This window comes from Amborella trichopoda, chromosome 13, assembly GCF_054954075.1.
Source record: "Amborella trichopoda isolate Santa Cruz 75 chromosome 13, AtrichopodaSantaCruz75HAP2 v2.0, whole genome shotgun sequence".
NCBI lineage: Eukaryota > Viridiplantae > Streptophyta > Magnoliopsida > Amborellales > Amborellaceae > Amborella > Amborella trichopoda.
Genome location: NC_142348.1, coordinates 14,805,295 through 14,828,716, shown reverse-complemented (window position 1 = coordinate 14,828,716; position 23,422 = coordinate 14,805,295). Strand labels below are relative to the sequence as shown.

Here is a 23,422-nt window from a genome sequence, read left to right as displayed (position 1 = left end):
CATTTCTTATCTGCAGGCCCACCTTTGAGACGAGGCTGATATTCATTTCTTATTATTTTGTCAAAGTTTTCATAGATTACATTTTCATAATTTCAATTGCTCTCTTAATTTTCTAAATTCCTATGTGAAATAAATTGTAAAACAAAAAAACGGTCAATTTGATGGCTTTTGCCGAGATTTTAAACTGTTCTGCAAACCAAGTCGCAACTGATCCAATCTGTGTTTCCCCGTTTAATGTATTGCAGCAACTCCAATAGCATCCAAGTAAACCAAGAATTACAGTAAGAAAGCCTGAAGTAGCTCAAAGATCCAATAAAAAAGCTCCAGTTCGCTCATCAGGAAATAAGCACAAATTTCTAGAGGCAAGCATCCATCTCATTTCCAAACTCAAGTGAACCAGAATCCACAAACAACAGCCAATATATGAAAATCAATATCAAAACAACCACAATGGAGAAAGCATATAGGACTACCGTAAGGGCCAGGCAAAAAAAAAGCCAGCCCCTACACAGCATGTCCATGTCAGAAGAAAAAAACCTCAAGGACATGTTAGTCTTCTCCTTAAACCAGAAAACAAGAAGCAAATGAACAAAAAGGAAATAATTACAGTTTTCTTGAGAAATAGATTTTACAAGTGGGAAGAGCGATAGATAGAGAGAGAGAGAGAGAGAGAGAGAGAGAGAGAGACCTTTATCTATAGCACAGTATTTATGTGGAGAGCTTTGAGAAGAGCTGTAGCCATCTGTTTGACCAAGACTTGACCCCCAGAGCGTTCTCCATCTCTGCGTTCTTCAATCAGATTCTGAAGTTTCTGAGGCAGATCATTCTCCACTATGAGTTGCTTCGGGCGAGGGTGGTGCTCGTACACAGCCTGGAGATACGCAACTCATTTAGGATAGCAGAAAAAGGAAATAAGGGGGAAAAAAAACTTGAAGGGCCAGGCATCTACTGATACAAAAGAAATCACTCACTCTTTGACATGAAAGAGGGTATTTTTATTATCTTACATAATTAAGCTCACTCGAAGATTCAGAGATCCATGGTACATGTGTATCTTGTGTATGTGCATGTGTATACATCAATAGTGAGTAAAGGGGGCAAAACGAATCAGAGTTCCTATCAGTTAATATTGTGCCTGTCTTGAGCTGCTGGAAATAATCTTTTGACTACTAATCTATAAGAATGTGTCAACAGTCAACTGCACAGATTGACAGCGACAGGTATAAGATGCTCTTCCAACTCACCTTGATGAGCTTGAGAAGATTCAGACGAGCAATAGCATCCTGATGGTCAAGTCTTGCAATAAGCAGAGGTGTCAACCCATTAACAGCCAATGTTGTATTGATTCTGGAAGATTTCCTGCAAAATAAAGATTGAACCAACATAAATCACAGGTCAAAGGGGGAAAAAAAGGTATGTGATTTAGATATTAATTTCTGGAGACAAGTAAATCTCAGAGACTTACGTAATGACTTTCAAGAAGGGTTCCAATATGTGCACAAAAGATGGTTCTGGACAACATTGGAAAAACTTGACCAATTTCTGAACTGCTTCCTTCTTAAGCAATGCTTGCTCCACCTTCTTGTGATCATTATCGTGTGCAAGGCAAACAGCAAGAGAATCTAGGGCAGTCACAGACCACATTTCATCATCCAATAAACTCAAGTATACATCCAAGCCACCATGAGCCCTTAGTTGCTCTCTTGAGTTTCGAGAAGCATGAGCCATGTCACATAGAAGAGGCAAGGCATATTGCTTCAATGGTGAGTTTGAGATAATGAAACGCATCAAGTGTGGAATAATGCCATTTTCAGCTGCTTGCTCTTGTCTCCTCTTGTTGATTTTGCAGAGATTGTACAGTGCATTAAGAACCTTTCATGCAGACAGCACAAATATAGATTAAAATGACCGAGCTTCATTCTTCTTTTAGTTCGCAAGTACTTAATTCATCAGATGCTTTAAAAGAAAGAATACAAGAAAAGAAAAACAAATGATAAAGTACAGAATTATCTAAAAAAAGTAGGAAAATAGTTGGTGAGTCGAACAAATCATCTATTTACCTTAGAATCCAAAATTTTTGTAATCTCAGCCATAAAATTAATCATGAATCTGAAAATAAAAATGGTGTTTTTTTTAAGATTTTTGTCCACCATCCATTTTGGCTTTTAGTGGAGGCATCAGTTTTTTATGTCCATCTTAGCTATGGATATTTGATGCATAAGGAGATGCACAAAAATAGGTAAGTCAGCTGACTCACCATAACTAGATCCAAATAAGTATGCACTTCCTTTTTGTGTGTCAACCTTATTCTACAAAAGTAACGCACATCTCAGAATTCCAGCAGAGGCTAGAAAACCCTCCAATTTATCATTTGGACCTCGAGATGTATAGATATGAAATAAAAACGATTTCAAATCCTAAAAATTGTGCATCTTGTATCACACTATCTGGACCGTCCATTTTCAAGATTTTCAAAAGTCTACAGACATGCTTGATCCTCAACACTTTTGGAGCTTTAAATTTTATAATTAGGGGTAGAAATTGATTTTCAAGCCATCATAAGCGTTTTCGGAACCAGAGCTGCATTTTTAGCCAGGTTTGGGGTGCACCGTACTTTGATTTTTAAGGTTGACTTATATAAAGCATACCCTTTTTTTTTTGGTGAAGTATGCAATTTTGAAAACCAAGTTTTCTTCTAAAACCCACTTTACTGTTTCTGTAAAATCAAAAATCTAGTTTGTGGAGCACATCAAGGGATAAGGCCACAAATGAGTTTCTCGAAGATGCATGGATGGATCTAGAAGTGTTCTGATGGGAATACATCATGCCCATATAAACAGGCTTTAGTGTACCTATTGCCAAGCTTGGACAAGTGATCCTCAATCTACACCTGTATGAGATTGTTGAAAGGATTCCTATCTAGGGCAACCATTGTTTCGGATCTATGCTCTCCCAATGTTTGATAGCTGCAAAGGTCCCAATCAAAACACAGGGAGAATTCCAATCATCAGGAATCATTCTTTATGATCCAGCCAATCGTTTGATTGGGAAGGTCAAAGTCTAAATCTTTGATATGCTAGTGGGGATGGGTGGGGTGTTTTTTTGTGCTTTTTTATTTTTTTTTATTGAGGGTGGGTTTGGGTTAGGGTGGGGGCAGGGATAACAAGGGTGTGGACGCTAATGAGTTTGCCACAGCAACAGGATGTTTTTTGATGAGGTGTTTTTCATCATGCAAGTCTAAATCTTTGAGAGATTCCGTGGTCATTTCTCTACATGGTCAGAAGTCATGTATTTTTACACAACTAAAGGAATTCCAGACTTCTGAAAATGGCATCATTTTAATAGACTCCAATTTCCACACGAACTTCAGTCAGCTGGGTAGACAATTAGGTGAATATAGATCAGCTGAATATGAGAATAGTAAAGTAATCATCTAGTCTAATCTGTGCCCCAAACAAAACCAGGAAAAGAAGCTTCACTAGTGACAAAATCACCAGCGAATAACAAGTGCATCATCTGTACAACGATCTTAACCAGACGACTATACTGCCGTGCCTGGAACAAGTACATAAACACCTGCAACTTCATGAACTCCCTGAAACTCGAAAGGATGAATCATGCCCTTGGCATCACATCAGCAAGTAGAAATGCTCCCCTCAACAAAAGGGGCCAGAAATCATGAAAGGCACTATGCCCTAGTCGGTCTATGCCAGTGTTTTAAAATGCCGCCGCATCGCCGCATATACGCCCGCATCATGTGGGATGCACTCACATCCGCATTAGAAACAGGCGCATATGCGCTTTTGACAGATGCGGCCTCATATGTTCCGCATCGTAGCCGCATCCCGCATAGGCCGCATCGCACCGCATCCCACTGCTACAGTGTCCACCGAATTTTTTTTCTGTTTTGCCCCTTGGGAAGGGGCAAAATGATCTTTTTGATCATCCAAATGTTAGGGAAACTGTTTGGGAGGGTATTAGGGGCCCTGAACGAAGATTTTCAGCCACTTTTGTGGCTTTTTTGCATCAAATCAAGGTAAAACTAAAATTTAGGCGGAATTTTTTTTTTCATCGAAATCTTCGATTTGGCCGTTGTTTAATACTTGGATGTTCATTGGATGCCTTTGATTGTTGATTTGGAGATGTTAGGGTGAATTTGTGATAAAAAATCGAGGGTTTCAGAAGTTGTAAAGAAATCGAGCAGTACTTCACAGAGTCAGTAAATTTTGTTTCCTTCTTGTACAATATTACTATTATACATATTTTTGCAGTAATGACTTCTTCCCAATCTTCTAGTAATAAGGATCCGGCTTGGAAATCTGCTAAACTAAAAAATCCCAAAGATAGAAATTGTGTGATATGCTTGCTCTGTGGAAATACTTATATGGGTGTATAACTGGATACAAAATCTCCGACAACTAATAGTTTTGAAGTTAATCATTAAACTAAAATACCTACTATCACATATATCACCTTCATATATTTTTTTATATGCATTAACTTATTTTTTAAAAAAATTTAGAATTTTTTTACATTTATTGACCGCATCATCGCCATTCGCCCGCATCCAGGCCGCATCAAGCCACATCGGCCCCCCACCGCATCACGGCCACATCCCGCATTTTAAAACACTGGTCTATGTGAATACTTAAGTGTGACAAACATCTAAAACATACAGCCACTTCGCTTAGAATTACATGGATTCTAGAAAATTTCCAGGATATCCTAGTCCTCTAAATTTCATAGTCCCCCAAGATTGATCACAAACAAAACACAAACAACCAACAGGAAAGATCTAACTTAGGAAAAATAAAATATTAATGCCATAAATAATAAAATAGCCACTTAATTTCCTAAGAGAAGTATTCTTTAAGCAACAAATTTTGCATTGCCAACAGAGGAGCTAAGTTTATTTAGCTTCTCCAAGTTAGAAATGCAAAACGTTATTATCAAATCATAGAAAGCATTTGATGACAGTGACAACAATAATACTATTCACAACAGTTATTGGGGTCAAAAATATGATAAACAAGTGAGCTGTTTTTCTTTAAATTGTAGAATTTTCTTCATGACCATCTCCTTCATGCCCAAGTCTAAACCACATGATTTACAAGTAGAAAAGTAACTTTACTATCATCTACAACATTCACATTGGTTAGGAAAAAGAAGGCACAAAGAAGCAAGCTATTAATAAATATCACTTTCAAGCTTCACAATTGCTGATAGCATATTTGCAGCCGCATCATTCTTATCATCATGTAAATTTTACTGCCGATTTTCTTAGTTCCATAAGCATTTAAGAAATGACGACACAAAAAAAACAAGAATCTACATACTTCAGTATGTATTTGAGCAACAAGAGGCCCTTCATGGAGCTCAAGGTTTGGAATCAGATGCTTGATTGCATCTGCCCGCTGAAGGTTCTCCAAGCAGTTCGGATCAGTAGACAAATTACTGATACACTTTAGGATCTGCGAAGGGCAAACATGGCAGTAGAAAAACCCCAGTAATATCAAATTGTGCCATATGTTTAATAATTGATATACCTAATAACATTCTTTGGTGGTAACACACCTTTAAAAGAATGGGAAGCTCTATCTTTTTGAGCATCTGAAAGAGACGATTCAGCAAGCTTTGGCTACACATGTAAGACTTCACTGCCGTGTCTGCTTGAGAAAACTCAAGTAATAGATCAGCCACCTTTTCTAGATACTCCCTTGCAACATCTGCATTCAAGGTAGATGCCATTTGTGCAAGCAGCCCTGATGACGTAGCACTACCAGCTCGAGCATTGAGCACGCCAGATCCAGACAGTATACCTGAAGCCGTTTGTGATGCAAGTCCAGAAGACGAAGCAACTCCTTCATTAACAACTGATGCCAAAGCCTGGGGGTTAACCCTGTTATATGCTTTTGGTGACAACCTCGAAATGGATTCAAGATTTCCATTTTCTCTACCTTGTGCAGAGACCTCTGCAAAAATGAATACAGACAGCAAAAGCATCTTCAGTCATGCCAAATGAAAATTGCAAAAAAATAAAAAACACAAGCAATACTTGCGGTAAACTTGACAAAATTTTAGCAAGATTCAGGTATTTAAAAGAGCAGAAGAAAACAATGTCTTTTTTTTTTAATGTGTTTACTATTTATAGAATAAAGATGTACAAGCTATCAAAAAGTAGGCTACCCACAACTGGGGAGCTCTATTCAAAAACCACTGAGAGGGTGATGAGAGTCGAAAACTATTGTACATCCAAAAAAGGACAAAGGCTAAGGTCTCTAAACTCCTGCCACAGCTGTTGCCCCCTTAGCATGAGCATCCACCATGTGGTTCACCTTCCGCCATGTATGAGTCCATGAAACGGGATATGTCTACAAATATCAAAAATCTCGTCAAACATGTGAACGAGTCTCCAGGGGGGTGTGGCCTGCCCCAAGGCCCAGAGGATGACATTACTAGAGTCATCTTCCACGACCGATTCAGTGCTCCAGTGAGTGTTGAAGTGTTTGAGACCTTGCAAAAGGGTAAGATCTTCCGCCATAGTGGAATCAGCTCAGCCGATAGGTCTGGCGAAGGAGAAGATGAAGAGGCCGTGGTGGTTTCTAAAGATGACCCCAATATTGACCAGACCTGGGTTGCCAAGAGAGCAATTGTCGAACTTAAGTTTGGTTTTGCCCAATTCCAGAGGTTGCCAAAGAGATGAACGAGGGATGGTATCGGGCCTGAGAGAAAGAAGTGACTGCCAGTTGAGATGGACGTTCGAGGCTGAGAGGTGCTTGAACCAGCTATGGTTCGAGGCCCAAAAGATGACTATGGATTTGATGTTGTCCCTCAAGGAGTGGAGTGGAGAGTAACAGCCTCAAAAAATGCAGTTGTTGCGCTCAATCCAAATGCCCGATAAGGTAGCCGAAATTGAGGCCTTCCTAAATAGAATGCCTGATTTGGCCCATAGTAGAAACTTCGTGTATCCAACCAATTGGGGTACAGACCTTGGGGTGACTCAAGACCAGTTGAACAGTAGAAGTAGGTCCTTCCAAAGATTGCTGGCTAGGCTGCAGCGCATAAATAGGTGTGGATTTGTTTCCTCGTTGGCCATGCACATCACACAGCGATTAGGAGTGATGAGGCCCTTTTTTTGTAGCCGATCTACTGTTAAAGACCCTCTCTGAATGGGTAATCCAATTGGGCAATCCAATTGAATACTTGGATTTTGGGGCAAATGAAGGATAGCCAAGTTTTGGTGACGATGAAATGAGAGGGCGTGGAGGTTGGGCCGGAACGAAGCATGTGTTAAAAGGAGAAAACTGAGACGGAACCGTCCGCAGTGAGGAACCAATCCTATCCTAGCCATGGGGAAAGAGAGATAGACAGAGTGAAGAACTGAAGCTTGAAGGACGGCTTCGATATCTCAGTCATGGAGGTGCTTACTAAATTTGTTCCAGGAACGAGAAGTGCCTACCATTTGGAATGAATCCGCAACCAAGACATTATTGTCTCTTGCTAGGGGAAAAGGTTGGGAAAAAGGTCTCTCAGGGAAGTGTGGCCGATCCATAGATCGGACCAGAAGTTAATTCCGTTGCCCACCCTTGCATGGAAGCGAATGTTGGTTTTGAAAGGGTGTAGGCAATTCACAAATGATCTCCAGGCACCTGAGCATGAGATGTAGGCAGTATTGTGGGGAAACTGGGGAGGATGGTGGAGGCAATATTTGTGGTGAAGAACATCTTGCCACAGATGGCTGCCCTGGGTGGACAGACACCACCACCATTTGCCCAATACGGTCAAGTTTTTAAGTTTGAGGAAGCGAATGCCCAAGCTGCCTTGAGATTTAGGCTAACAAATTGTGGTCCAGGAGATGAGGTGATACTTCCTGGATTCACGGTCTCCGGACCAAAGAAAGTTGTGCATGAGTTGCACCAAGCGTGAGGCAACTGCAGCGAGCAGGTGGAAGAGGGACATTTGGAAAATGGGGAAGTTGGAAAGGATGGCCTTGATGAGGGCTACTCTACCTGGGGGGGAAGGAATCTTCCTTTCTAGGTAGCCAACTTGCGGTCAAATTTATCAATGATGTGCCCCCATTGCCTATGTTTGGGCTTGTCGTGGGGAAGGCCAAGTTAGGTGGAAGGAGGGGTGTCTAGTGCACAGCCCCACCTATCGGCAAAATCTTAGGTAGCCTGCGACTCCATGCCGATGCCAATCATTTTCAATTTGGCCATGTTGACCTTAAAACCCGTGGCGAAATTGAAACATTTGAGGAAGAGCAGTGAGTCTACCAGCTACTCGGAGGCCCCACAAAAGAGTAGGGTATCATCGGCGTATTGAGGTGAGAGATGACAGGGCCACCATTGGTGATATTGAATCCCTCCAACAGGCCATGACATTACATTCTGGCCAGTGACCTGCTTAAGACCTCCGCCACAATGGCAAAAAGAATGAGGACAGGGGATCCCCTTGCCGGAGGCCCCTAGAGGAGGGGAAGAAGTCCTTGAGGGTTCCATTGATGAGAATGAAAAAGTCGGTGTTAGAGATGCAAACCCCTGATCCAATTGCCCAAAGATTACTGAAACCCAATAAATATGGTCGTATGCTTTTTCCCAGTCCAATTTAATTAGCAGTCCCAGAATCTTGGATCAGATTCTTAAGTTTATACACTCGTGTGTAATAAGGGCTCCATCTAAAATTTGGCAATCTTACAAGAAAGCCCCTTGATGGGGGAGGGGGGGTAACACCCATCGTAGCACCTCATTGAATCTGGAGGCCAAGACCTTCGCTAGTATCTTGTAAAAACTGTCAATTAGGCTTATGGGTCTAAAGTTCTTGAGTTCTTCGACTCCTTCCACTTAGGGGATGAGGGCGATGAAGGTCATGTTCATACCTTTGTTGTTAACCCCCCTCTCATAAAACTCCTCAAAGAAGGCAAGTATGCCAAGGCGAAGGATTTACCAAATGTTTTTTAAGAGGGCTAGGGGGAAGCCGCCCGAAGTATGTCAAGGCGACGGGGTTCCCAAAAGTTTTTGAAGAGGGCTATAGGGAAGCCGCCAAGGGCCTGGGACTCGATCTTGGCCTAGGTCGGAGATGGCTTTGAGGATCTCGTTTTCACTATAGGGGTGCTCAAGCCAGAGGGCTCGATCTGGGGGAATGGTCTGGAAGAGAGGTCGGCCATCTTGGGGGTATGTTTGGTTGGCAACCTGAAGAATTGTGTAAAGAAGTCGATAACAGCTCTCTCCACTAGAGGGGGTTCATCCAAGATTACCCCCTCGACGACTAACTAGTTATGGTATTAACTCTTCTTCTACAGTCGGTCATTTTGTGGAAAAAGGCCATGTTGAGATTTACACATTTGAGCCATTTGAGCCTCGAACATTAGGCTCAAGAAATCTCTTCCTTTAGGGTGTTTTGGTAATCCATTTTGAGCTAAGTCCTGAGCTGGATTTCATTGGAAGTGAGGCAACGAGATTCTTAGATCTGGTCCCAAAAGTTGAAGGAGGGATTCTTTAAGGACGTGGACATTCCAAAGAAGTTGGCTACTCTTAAGATTTAAGGAGACCCCTAAGAATTGGGAGTTCCTCTAGAAGCAATAGCCAACCCACCCATGCACTGGGTTGGAGAGTGAGGACCACCACGAGGAAATTAGAGAGGGCTGGCCAGGCTCCTTGAGCCAAGCCAATTCGAAACAAAATGGTCTAGGCCCTCCCCAAGCCAAACGGGTGTTGAAGAGATTGGGCTTGTCATCTAAGGTAGGTTTGAGGAGGGTTGAGGAATGCGTACCAGGGAAGGAAGGGTCCCAATCGGGACTGATCAGTTATCGGTCCAATTTAGATAAGGATGGAGAGGAAGAGTGACTGGACCAGGACAAGACTGCTCCGTGGACAGAAATTTCAATGAGTTTGTCTAGAGATGAAATCTGAAAAATCAAGCATGGATCAGGTAATTCTAAAGCTTGAGTTTCTTTCGAATGACCATCTTATGGCGTTAAAATGCCAAGCCCACCCCCCCCCCCCCCCCCCCCCCCCGCCCCCCACAAAATTACACCAACAGAGGGGATGGGAGGCGACAGTGTCCAACTCATCCCAGAGAAGGCCTCTGAAAGAGCCAAAGTTGGGGCCATAGACGACTGCGAATTTTTAAGGAAGCCCATCAGAAATTCTAGTGAGGGCCCAGTAAAAGAGGCCATGTGAAAGGTCACAAGGGCATGGGTGGATGTGTCTCAAACCCCACCCCCCCCTATTACACCATCAACAGGGGGGATGCAAGGCGACAGTGTCGAGCTCATTTCGAGCTCATTCCAGAGAAGGCCTCTAGAAGAGCCAAAGTTGGGGCCATAGAGAGCTGTGAATTTCCAAGGAAGAACATCATATATTCTAGTGAGGGCGATGGTAACAGTAAAAGAGGCAATGTGAGATGTCACAAGGGCATGGGTGGGTGGGTCTCAAATGACCCATATGCCACCCGAGTCACGAGCAGCCTCTAGAGCCACTCATTGGCATGGTCTTCGACCTCATATCTATCAAACTAGTCCAAGAGTGGGGGGGGGGGTTGTTTTGTTTCTAGAAGAGTGGGATAGAAGGGGAATGCTTTGAGCAAAAGGCTCGAACAGAGTTGCATTTGAGAGGGTCTCCAAGTCGCCAAATATTCCACATTACGAGCTTCATGGGCTGGGGAAGGCGATAGGAGGGGGGGAAATGACTAAGACTAGAGGTTGTGGTGGGGGTGGGTAAGCACCTGAGAAAGGTGAGATATGGGAAACTAAGGGACAAAAGAGGGATAATGGGTGGCAAGGTTAGGCACCAGGGGAAGGGAGGACATAGGGTGGATCGACAAGAGGTTCCACAAAGGTTGAGGAATAAAGGAGAGATGGGAGGCAAGAAGGGAGGGGAGCTAGACAAAGGGGGAGCGGGGAGAGGGAGCCAACGATAAGTGTGGTGGAGGTGCACGATGGAGACGAGGTGAAGGGGGTGTGGGGGAAGGGTTAGAGGCCGGAGATGCTGGCCGGTGTTGAAGAAGGGTCGACAAGGATGAAAGGAGACGAGCCGAGTGTCGCTTGGCTTGAGGAAGGGGATGTCTGGCAGAGGGTACTGCTGAGCCTTGCAAGGGGGGTGACGAGGGGCTCCAACTGGGCTGAGTTCATTGATTCCTCCTAAAAAATTCATTTCAATTGGAATGTGCTTATTCGTCATGATCCTTGTCAAATTAAGCATCCATCGCTGAATGGTTAAATGGCAAATTTGTAGGTTCAATTCCTGCTGGATGCACACCAATTGGAATGTTTGTGGAGGTTGGAATTCTAAAAGGAGTAAGATTGAAAGGGGGAGCCTGGAGAAGGCAGCGCGGGTCACGGGCCTCAGGAAGAGAGGAGAACAAAGGAGGGTCGTCGGATGAGAGTATCGCCTTGGGTTGCGAGCCATGTGGCAATAGAGCTAAGGAGGTTGACAGTTGAGGGTCAGGGCAGGTACACAAGACACGTGAACTGGGGGAGGGAGAGAGGTTGGAGTCTCATCGATGAGAGAAAAGCATGGCGAGGAAGAAAGGGATTCGGGGCTCATGGTAATGAGCAGATGCGAAAGAATGGGGGATATGTGTTGAGAGTGGGAAGGGGGAGGACAACGGCTAGCAAACTGAAGGGGAGGAAGAGGGAAGGGCGTAGTCTGGGTGACTGTCAGGTGGCAGGAGGTCATCAGGAAGGAGACGGGGGGAGGACCAAGGGGCAGGAGCACTGACGTCAATTGAGTGGGAGGGGGTGAGGAGGCTTGTTGTGGCCACAGCCGCAGGTTGATGGGGAGAGCTCTCTCGGTGACATTCAACATGAGTCTTTGGATTACGGGATCTGCAAGGTCTGGGTTGGGGAAGGCTAAGGAATGGATACCAGGGAAGGAAGTGTCCCAATCGGGACAGATCAGGCATAGGTCCAATTTGGAGAGGGATGGAAAGGAAGAGTGATTGGAACAAGTGAAGACTGCTCTGTGGAGGGAAATGTCGATGAGTTAATGCCTAGAGATGAAATCTCAAAAATCGAGCATGGGTTGGGTAATTCTAAAGCTTGAGTTCCTTTCGAATGACCACCTTATGACATTAACGTCTCCCCCCCTCCAACAACCCAACCCCCCCCCCTGCACCAACGGGAAGGGTGGAAGCAACAGTGTCGAGCTCATTCCAGCGAAGTCCTCTGGAAGAGCCAGAGTTGGGGCCATAGACAGCTATGAATTTCCAAGGAAGCCCATCAGAAATTCTAGTGAGGGTGATGGTCATAGTAAAAGAGACAATGTGAGATGTCACAAGGGCATGGGTGGTTGGGTCTCAAATGACCCATATGCCACCCAAGGCACCGGCAGCCTCCAGAGCCACCCATTGGCATGGTCTTCGACCTCAAACCTATTGAACTTGTCCAAGAGTCGGGGAAGGTGTTTAGTTTCTAGGAGAGTGAGGATAGAAGGGGAGTGCTTTGAGCCAAAGGCTGGTACTGAGTTGCATTTGAGAGGGACTCCAAGTCACCAAATATTCCACATTAAGAGCTTCATGGGGAGGATTAGTAGACAGGGACGTGTCTTGAAGAGCGTCTAGGGGTTCTAAGCCCCGAGGAGGCCACTGATGAAGAGGGGGAGGATGGAGCCCCAGAGTCGTAGTTAACATCGAAGTGAAGATTTGAGAGCTATCTTTCACCCTTAATGCTTGCTTTGAATCTTGATTGAGCATCAGATTTGGGGAAAGCTTCGATGTCCTCCAACGAGCCGTCGAATTCGAAGCCCATGAGATTTAGGATCTCCTAGATGTTACCATGTGCTCTCTCCATCTCGCTAACGAAGTTGGAATCTACCGAAGGACAGGAGCCTTAGGTGGAGCTAGTGTGTTGGGGAGGAGTGGGGTAGGGGCAAAGGTGGCGTCTCCATTGGGTGGGGAAGGTTCGACTATGATACAGGGAGGGAAAGGAGATGAAGGTAGGGATAGAGGAGAGGCCCCTAAAAGTAGGGGGGCGGTGTGGGTGCTGAGGAGAGAAGGTAATAGGGTACCGAGATGGCAGCGAAAGGGGAGGGATTGTAGAAACGAGGGTTAAGGAGGGTGATAGTTGGGCGAAAAATGACCAAGACGAGAGGTTATGGTGGGGGTGGATAAGGACTTGAGAGCAAACTAAGGGACGAAAGGGAAAGGGAGCCTAGGGTAGTGGGGGATAGGGGGAAATGAGGTATAGCAAAGGGGGAACCCAAGGGGTGGAGGGGTGGAGGGGTGACGGAGGGGGCAAGCAATGGAAGGGTATAGAGAGGAGGGAGAAGGGGTGGCAACGTTAGGTACCAAGGGAAGGGAGGACAGAGGGGGGATCGACAAGAGGTTCCACAAAGGTTGAGGTTGAGGAGAAGGGGAGAGATGGGAGGCGAGAAGGGAGAGGAGCCATTGGAGAGAGAGGGAGAGGGGGGAGAGAGGGCAGCAAAAGTGAGGCAGCAACGATAGGTGGGGGGGAGGCAGATGAAGGAGACGAGGTGGAGAAGTGTGTGGGGGAAGTTTAGAGGCCGGAGATGCTGGCGGGTGCTGAAGAAGTGTCAATGAGGACGAAGGGAGAGGAGCCCAGGTGTCACTTGGTTTGAGGAAGGGGGCATCCAGCAGAGGAAGGAGGGTAACGCTGAGCCTTGCAAGGGGGGTGTTGGAGTTCCAAAAGGGGTTAGATTGAAAGGGGGAGCCTGGAGAAGGCAACGGGTCAAGGCCTTGGGTAGAGAGGAGAACAAAGGAGGGTCGTTAGATGAGGGTAACAGCCTGGGCTGCAAGCCATGTGGCAATAGAGCTAGTGAGGTTGACAGGTGGGGGGGAAGGCATGTACAGAGGGCACGTGAATCGGGGGAGGGAGAGAGATGGGAGTCCCGTAGATGAGAGAAAAGCTTGGCAAGGAAGGAAGGGGTTCAGGGTTCAAACTTCAACATAATGAGCGGACGGGAAAGAATGGGGGACACGTGTTGAGAGTGGAAAGGGGGAAGACAAGGGTGGCAGACCAAAGGGGAGGAAGAGGGAAGGGCGTTGTCAAGGTGACTGTCAAGTGGCAGGAGGTCATCGGGAAGGAGAGAGGGGGAGGACCGAGGAGCACGGGCACTGACGTTAGCCGAGTGGGAGGGGGTGATGAGTGTTGCCCTGGTTGCAGCCGCATGGTGATGGGGAGATCTCTCTTGATGAGGTTCAATGTGGGTCTTTAGATTACGAGATCTTCGGTTAAGGGTGGTGTTTTTTCGACGATGCCTTGAAACTGTGGTCCACCCATAGCTCAGTGCAGGATTCTCTAGGCAACACAGCAGTTGGACATGGCGGTCAGAAGGAAGAGAGGCTACCGCCCAAGAAATGTAGACACAGTAGTCCCCTTCGATGTGGAGCCAAAGTTTTGGAAGGAATGGATTGAGAGTCCAAGACCTCAATCAACAGTTGAATGGAATCCATGGGGAGAAATTCGCAAGAACCAATGCGTTGAGATAAAATGTCCATAGAGGTAGCCAATAAGCAGGAAGGTGGGGCATTAAGAGGGATGTTTGAAACCCTCAGCCATATCATATGCTTTTTGAAGGCTCCCAAGAGATTGGACCATAAGGCCAAGGACAAAGTGGCTCCTTTGAAGGTCGGCAAGTCGAGGTGGAGGGCTCTTTGGGTGGAGGCCTCGGAGGGGAAGGTGAAGAGGACGTGGCCATTTGAAAGTCTTCGGCAGCCTAGGTCAGACTCCTTCCAGAGGCTTTGGCCCCATTTCTCAATGCCCCTGATATCATCTCTTTTGGGTTTGAAATGACATATTAGAGAGGAAAGCAATTTGTGCTTTTGAGAAAAGATATGTTGTCCAGCCAAGGAGATAACATTGTATGAGTCAGGGCGTTTGTGAAGAGAAGATGATGTTAGTGCCAGGTAGGAGTGCGCTGCAATGTGAGGGGTGTGGGAAGCAGATGGCGGAGGAGGCAGGGGATTGGGGGAGGACTTGATCAGATGGACATAGTTCTAGTAGAGGGAGAGGAGGGAGAGGAGGGAGAGGGGAGGAATTCCATAGTACAGTTGGCGAGTGCAGAATATATGGATACACCAATGCTCTCCCTGCAATTTTTCAAAATTGCTCTAAAAAAAGACTGATTGTGTTCAATTGAGCTATGTCCTTCAGTATGATCATTTCCAGAATTTCCAAAATTAAAGGCAAGAAAAACAGGGAAGGAAATGTCATGTGGATGACAAAGAAATTTTATAAAACTAAAGAAGTGATCAATACATGAAAATGAATTGTAATAGGGCAATGAAAGCTGATAACCAAAATTACAGTAAATGCATGAAAAGAATCCACGTTAAGGAACATTTCCTGCAACTTCTCCTTAATACAACCATACAGGACAATCATTCAACATCAGTAGAAATGGCATGATGCATGAGTGAGATTAAGGACCATAGCAACAGATGCTTGAAAACAGACACCAACTTGGGCAAATTTTTATATAATCAAGTGATCAAGAACAAAAGAAAGGACAGTTTACAACATTGATAATACCCAAAAAAGAATTCAGAATGGCTCGAAAAAATTCAGATTCACCAATCAAACACAGATCTATGCAGCAGCAATTGGAAGGTCACAATTAAAAGCTCTTTTTTCTTATTTAAATAATTGAAAGTTTCTGGAATAGACCTGCATGAATGGAGAGAGTAATGTAAAAGTTCTCACCTGCAAATGCTGCCATCAGGAACTCTAGCTCGCCATTGGTTTTCCTTTCTGTCGAAGCATGCAAAAGTGGCAAAATATTTTCAGGTCTGTCCAGACCCCCCGAAAGGTGACGTATATACTCAAGTTGACCAGAGACATGCCTAGAGGGAGGTTCCTTCTCTAACAAACTTAAGAGAGGTTGAACTTGCTCATTCTGAGATGGTAATGCACTAGAAGTCCCAACAGTTCCATTTGATGTACGAAGAGGATCCAACTGCTTGTGGGGCATATCCAAGGAAACCCTATTGGTAGTATTAGGGCCACGCTGCTGCCTGAGTAAGGCATTTTCTGCACTTCGGGACGCTTCTGACTTCCTCAATTCAAATGCTTCTCTCTCCTTGGACAAGAGAGGTATGGGTTCTTTGGTAGTTGAAGATCCAACACTCTCAAGAAATGAGGGATCTGATGTCTTAGATAGCAGCCCAGATTCAGATAAACTATATGCCGACCGAGGCTTCTCCATATCTCCGGAGATGAGCCTAGATTCAGGTTGGTTTGCATCTGATCGATGGGGTTGTGATGTCGAGGCTCTTGATGGCTCTGCAGCTGCAATTGATAGTGGAATTCTAGACTTAGGTGGTTCAAGTAGATCACGTGGAGCTGGCAGTTCAGGATACAGAGAAACAGGACAGCTAGCATCCAGGGGACCAGAACGTGGTCGAGGAGCTGGACCATCAGTTGCAAGAGAACCATTTCCTCCAGGGGTAGAAGCCAGTCGAGTGGCCTCATTCAAGCTATGTAGGGTGTTTACGAGTCGAATAAGTATGCCATTTTTAGCAGATATTCGACAAAAATCATTTCTTGGCGTTGAACATTGAAGCTTGAAAACCTGCCACATGGCATCAATAGCAAGATGTACCATTTCCCTGGTATGTCAAGAAACACATGCAGCCTTAGGAATACAGTAACTAACAATACCATGGCCAATCATCAAAAATCCCTAGGATAATGCAACTAAGTCCACACCTGTATTTTGCATAGTCAGCTTCTAGAAATCCCACCAAAACAGGTATTCCACGACATGCTATAAACATTTGCAGTGTCAATGAACTGGAAATTAGAGAGACATAAACAGAAGTCAAAAGAATATTTGTGCGATAAGAGCTTAACATGTCAAATATTCCAGATTGGAAATGCAACACATTATTATACAATCCAAACCTGGTCTGACAAAGCTGCTGCAAGAAATAAGCTGCTTGCATACGAACTTCACGAGGACGTTCAGGCACTGCAAAGTTCATAACTACAGGGATCTGGCACCATGAGACCCCATTACTAAAGAGTTGCCATAGACATGCAATCATAACCCTATTATGTGAAAAAACCTTTATCTCAAAGTGCTTATAAGGTCAGGGTATTACTTACAAGGCCAACTAGACAAGCATTTTCTTGGAAATCAGTGTTGTCCTTAATAATCTGATTTACAATTTGCAGGGCAGAACATATAACCTGCAGAATATGAAATTTTTAATATCAACAAAGATTTTTTTATATGAATTATTTGCAACGCATCTCAAATAAATCAGAATTGAATTTTGCTTAAATTAGTATAACCTACAAACACGTTATCCCCAAGCTCATATTGAGAACCCCAATATGGAATAGAGAAAGAGAGGAGGGGGTGGTTTTTTTGTTTTGGGAGGGGAAGGTTGGGGAAGAATAATATTGGCTCAACTCTCAACAGATAGAATATGCATACACGATTTTTGGGAAGATCAAGCAGCTCCATTAAGGGAAGTAAGCCATGTTGGCTGATAAAAACTATCTTCTGCTCTGGATGTTCGTGAAACAACACAAGAAGCTTTTGGCAAGCAGAGACAATCACATCTTCAGGTTCCTCTGGTTTTAGCGAACCGACTAATTTGCTGAATTCAATGGCCTATAAAACAGAAGAGAGTATCAGCTTATATTAACACAGATATCTTGTAGATACAGTGAAATCAATGAAAGATGCCCTACACAAAAAATTATCCCTAAAAAAAAAGAGAAGGAAAATGCAAAACAGAGGAACTATATATGATCAATAAGTTACATCTTCTACGAAGTAAACCCACAATAAATGATTAAACAAAGAACCCTCATCGCCAAGAAATAGTAGCTCCTCTAATGCAGTATTCATGGACCTGAAGGAGATATTTTTCATACAATGACCTGTAAGACTTCTTTACTTCCTTATCCCAAGATAATACAGACAAAAAAAAAATAAGAGGGACCCATCTAAACATAAGCCCAAGCATTTTTAAACATGGTAGGCAGCTAGGAATATAGACACTATGATGAAGGTAGAACTAAAACTAGTTACACCTGAAAACTAAATCATCATGCGATTTATATCCCAGCATGCCAAAAGGATCAGTACAATATAGTCACCATTATGTCCATACTGAGGAGACAGTTACTTTCAATAACCATATGAACATTAAAATATTCTGAACTTAAAACCTTAAGTGCTTAGCACAAGAACCATCTTCACATACAAAGAAGAAAGGTAGTCCTTGTGATAAAAAATAATGATTAATTCAAAAAAACATATTCATCCAATACACATAAGAGCAAAAGCATCGCAAGCAATTCTTGGCTCATCTTGTCCTGTGGTTGTCATCACATCTAATGTTCCCCAGTTAACGTAATGATGCATATCCGCCAGCAAAAACACGCTGTAATCAAATAAGTTTTAAGAGTTTGGAGAATATGAACTAGCTCAGTGTGGTATCAAATATAATAATATCGCAACTTATGATCTGTTGTCTCCAGCAACCAAATCTAAAGTTCACCTTGCAGAGTTTTTTGAACACCAGTAATATCCATGTAATAAATTAAGTGTCCAAATCACATAAGAAGAACCAATCATTAGACTTTAAGCAGCATAATCATAAAGTCTAGTATGAGAAAGTAATGGAAGTACAATAATCTTATACAAAAGAAAGTAGTCTCCTGGTTAAAGAAATAAATAATACCTGTATGGGGAAAAGGTTTTCTCCAGGAATTCTGTCTTCAAAGCCCTGCACGATCAGAAAGACAATAAAATGGCCATCTTTATTACGTAGAACAGTGCAACATATAGAGGTCCAATATCTGTTAGATGCAGAGAACTTTAACTTGCATATCAAACATTATCAGGGCCTGCAGAAAGCATCAAAACCTACCAACCCATCAATGCCAATTTCATCCTCTCTGAAAACGCCCATCATAAGTGTCAACAAGTCCCCTCCATTTCTCTGCCCAATTTCATTGTCTTTTCTCTTCTGAGCCATTTTGGCCTTAAGCTTAGCGGCCAGATCATTTTTACTAGCATCATAAAACTGTAGATTATTTTGACCTAAATGTGAAGATGGTGCAGAAGTTGAGGCTTCTGCTGCATGGTCCTCTGGAATCCTGTCCATAGGCTCCTGAAATAAATCATCCAAGGAAGAATCCGCCGGTGTATCACTGAACCTACCAAGTTCATTCACTCCAGATAAGACTGATGATTTAGAAGCCTGTTAAGCAAGTGGGTCAGTACAAGTTAATTCACCAAACAGTAAAATTTGCATGAAAGTTTAAATTACAATATCAATATACATGAACACAAAAGAAAAAGAGAGTTTAAATAAGTAAGTTTCATCCTAAGTCATCTGTTGGACCCAGTGGTTCAAAGTGATACATAAATGACCTCATTCCTACTTAATTAGAGATGGTCATTTAGAAGGCATTGAACTACCATTTAACATTGGAAAAAGTTTATATAAGGTTGACACCTTATACTATTGAAATAAGGTGCGCCTCAAAAATCCATCAGAGAAAGTTGTTCCAATGCTGGAAAACACTCAAATACAACATCTCAGCCTAGAGATGTATGGATATAAAAAAGAAAAAGATTTCAAGTCATGAAAATAGCGCATCTTGTAACATACTATCTAGATCGTCCATTTTCAAAAAAATTAATTGTTTCTAGATCTACTTGATTTGCACCATTTATGGAGCTTTAAATTTCATAATTAGGGGTGAGAATAGATTCCCAGGTCATCTTAATGGTTTCTGTCACGAGGACATTTTTTTGGGGTAGTTTTTAGGTGTGCCTAACTTTGATTGTTCAAGGTTGACATCTTATAGAAACCTCACCCTTAAACATTTGATGCTCCAAAGCCAGAAGAAAATGTGACAGAAAAGAAAAAAATAGCATTAAGAAAATCAAACAAAACCAATACCATTAAGAACATTGGTGCTTATATTCAACTCAACAAGGCAAATAACCACTTCAATAGGGAAAAAACTAGGATAACTAGCAACATTTTCACAAAAAAATCTCATAAATGAAGGAAACAGCAAAATCATACCCATGCATAATAGTTAATATCATGCATGTATATATAATAAAGTTGTGGGGATGAAAACAGAAGGAAAGAGATTTCAATAAGAACAGAGAATGTAAATACTATTACAAGTTCCAACCAGCACTCTCAAATTTACATATCAAGAATGAATTTTACAAAATGAAGGTTGGATTTAGATAGGCGAAATGGAACTTTACATCCGAGTTTAATGTGATCGCCACATACCACTGAGATTGAAGGGGAAGTTCTATAAGACGGCTGTAAGACCATCTATGATTTATGGGACAGAATGTTGGGCGGTCAAGAAACAACATATCCATAGGATGAGCATAACTAAGATGAAGATGGTAAGATGGATGAGTAGCAAGACAAGAAATGAATGAATTTGGAATGAATATAAATGATGGTACTTCGGTGTGGCTTCAATGGGCGATACGATGAGGGAAAGTAAACTTAGGTAGGTTGGCTATGTACAACGTAGACCAAATTCAATGCCGGTTAGGAGGTGCGATTTAGTTCAAGTAGAAGGCTCTAAAAGGGTAAGGGGAGGCCAAAAGGACATGGATAGAAGTAGTGAGAAAAGCTACAATGACTTTTGGTCTTACTGAGGGTATGGCCCTTGATAGAGAAGAATGGAGGAACATGATTCATGTAGACAACTCCAAATCATTGGAATAAGGCTTGGATGATGATGATGATGAAGGTGGGAGTTAGATATGGTCGCCCTTCTAGTCGGGAGCAATTTGGAACACATTCTCCCTTCTCCATAAACAGATGATAAACCAGTTATATACAAAAAGTTATCAGAAAATGATTTTTGTTCTTAGTAACTTGAGGCTGATGTTGCCAAAATGCCATAAGAAGCTAGTAAATATAATCCTCTTTTTTGACAAGAAAAACAATAAGCCTCTTTTTATCTTTTTTATCTTGAATCATAGCATGTTATTTAGTGCAATGTCATTTCTAGATTTTTATAGTGTTTTAACATTAGTTTTTGTTAAGGCTATGTTTGCTAATGGTGTTTTGTAGTATGGTCTAATAAGGGAGTTGACCTTAAACTTTCCCTTAGTCCATCCCAAGCCCCAGTAAAGGAGTTGGATTGCGTTAGAATCCTAAACATATGAGAAGAATGGAGGAACAAGATTCATGTAGCCAACCCTAAATAATTGGGATAAGGTTTGGACGACGATGATCATGAATGTTATTTTGTAATAATATATGATATTTACTTTTAGTTATTTGTGAGCCTCTAACAATTCATTTTCACGAGAAAACATATAGTCATGTGACCGCATTTCTCGTATTTTATAGATGATTTTGAATTGCTACAAAAAGATGAACAAATAGAAAGAAAGTCAACACCCACGTCGTTTAACAAAGATCAACTTTTGGACCTCGACAGAACCATAGGTAATTACAGCAATGGAAAAATAAAGCAAAATCTGTATTAGAAAAGGAATGAAAGATGGGGTTCTGCCTCTTGGCTTAGTGGATAAGGTATGAAGGCTGCAGCATTAACATCATGGTTCAGACCCCATCCAACATAGCATAAGTTTGTGAGTGCTATGATTCACTAACAAAGCATTTTCAAATACAGTTCCGTGTTCGTCATTAGGGAGTAATTTGACATTTATGTCATGCTACACAAGCCTGTAACATATTGCTTCTCATAGGCCACACAAGTTATCATTAGCTTTTTCATGGGGAAATCTAGGACACAACAGCTTTGACACATCAAATCAAAAGTTTGAGATAGGTTTGTGATAGCAAACACCCATCTTTCAATAGTCGTTTTACATTAAGTAAAGCTATCGTTTTATAGATCCCTGTAAGGGACTCATGTCTTACAGGGGTTTTTCAAGGAAACAGGGTTCTTTCACTTGCTCTTTTGAGCAAAGCAAAAGTCAAGTTTTCTAAATAGAAATGATGAACCAAATAAGTTTCCAAACATTACAAGAAAACAAGAAAGGAGCAACGCCCATAAAAAGAGAATACCAGTTGAGGAAGATCATTATATAGGATTAACATATAATCCATAGCATAATTCACTCAACTCGACAGATGTGCACAAATTGTAAATTAGCACCGACATGAGCAGCCTTGTTCCCAAGTTGCTCAGAATGTTGGACTTGGGAGAGTCAAAAGTCACAATGGCATGATTGTGTAGTTTTGAATGTTTGTGCTATAAAGATATTTTAATTTATAAATGCATATTAAGGCAAGTCAGCCAAGTCACTGGGCAAATCAACTATGCCGATGAGTAAACCATGTTAAAGTCAAATCAACAAAAAGTCAAAAACATATGTCAAACCAAGCCACATGGCATATCAAGCTCACAATATGCCTCACAAATGACAGAAAGGCAGAGTCAAGCCAACTCCCCTATGGTCATTAAATCATGCAAAGTTGAGGACTATGAATATACTTTAACTAAGCCGAAAAGCAAGCAAGACACAATCTGAATATTGAGAAGCAGATTAGAGGACATGGGCAAAACAAAGGATCCCACGAACAAGAATGAACTTTATATTAGAAATAAAATACCTCAAGACTTTCTCCAATAGCAGAACACTATATAATTCACTTATTAAGAAAAATTGATGCTAAACAAATCAAAGAGTGGTACATCTCAGAAATTATATAAACAAACAAGAAAAGAAATAGTTAAAATTCGATTTGTTCCAATGCAAGGTTTACTACATGAACGAAATGAGAAAAGATCATGAACATCCAACACAACTGGTGGATTTCAGCATTCAACAACTAAAAAGAAAGCATTGGTAAAAAAGATAAATACATTACCTTTTGAAAACGAGGTTCTTGAACCCTCTGTTCAAAGCCAAAAATATTGTTATCGCCATGTATAGCACTTCCATTACCTACAGGTCCAATAGCTCTTCCATTCTCAGGCAACTCATGAAGAGTAGCAACATTTTTTCTTTTCGACTCTGGAGAAACCATATCATTCAGCAACCCTTCATTCAGATTTACGGGGCTTCTTAAGCTTGGCTCTGTGGAATCTGCAGCATATATAAGAGCTTCTTCACCTTTAGATGACATCCTGCCAGAACTGGATTTTGTAGAAGTGTTTTCAAGGAAAGTGGCTGATGAGTCTTGGTCAGGAAGTAGGTCATCTTTTGCATCACCAGCGCTCAACTTAGAATCTGCCTCATGAAGACTGTAAGAACCCTCAGCTTTTTCGTTTTGATGCTGAAATGAACCCCCAAATTGAACAACTTCAATCTGAGACATTCCATTTGGATGACCTTCCTGAATTATGGAAAGACCATATAGGGTGAGGCTTCACAGGGATTAAAAGTTCAACGGGCGCCGAAGGGTTACTACTTCTCATGTTTTCAAAATATACAAATGAAATGAGGCCTAACATCATAACTGCCAAACATTGAATTGC

At 42.4% G+C, this 23,422-nt stretch overlaps 1 protein-coding gene across 3 annotated transcripts in view; it reads right to left on the bottom strand.

Moving 5' to 3' along the window:
* Nucleotides 1-353: 353 nt before the first annotated feature.
* LOC18428087 (MAP3K epsilon protein kinase 1) overlaps nt 354-23,422 on the bottom strand; it is a 53,586-nt gene continuing 30,517 nt past the window's right edge. For 2 of the 3 annotated variants that reach the window (XM_011622838.3, XM_020663535.2), the window contains 13 exons: nt 22,813-23,280; nt 18,844-19,176; nt 18,655-18,699; nt 17,397-17,576; nt 17,063-17,146; nt 16,859-16,950; nt 16,664-16,747; nt 15,659-16,563; nt 5,575-5,972; nt 5,337-5,471; nt 1,466-1,872; nt 1,245-1,359; nt 354-871 (listed from right to left, as the gene is read on the bottom strand). In XM_011622838.3, coding sequence (XP_011621140.1) covers nt 695-871; nt 1,245-1,359; nt 1,466-1,872; nt 5,337-5,471; nt 5,575-5,972; nt 15,659-16,563; nt 16,664-16,747; nt 16,859-16,950; nt 17,063-17,146; nt 17,397-17,576; nt 18,655-18,699; nt 18,844-19,176; nt 22,813-23,280 — 3,423 coding nt within the window. In that variant the 3' untranslated portion in view covers nt 354-694. The remainder of the gene's footprint in view (nt 872-1,244; nt 1,360-1,465; nt 1,873-5,336; nt 5,472-5,574; nt 5,973-15,658; nt 16,564-16,663; nt 16,748-16,858; nt 16,951-17,062; nt 17,147-17,396; nt 17,577-18,654; nt 18,700-18,843; nt 19,177-22,812; nt 23,281-23,422) is intronic. The other variant, XM_088855478.1, reaches the window with a different exon arrangement.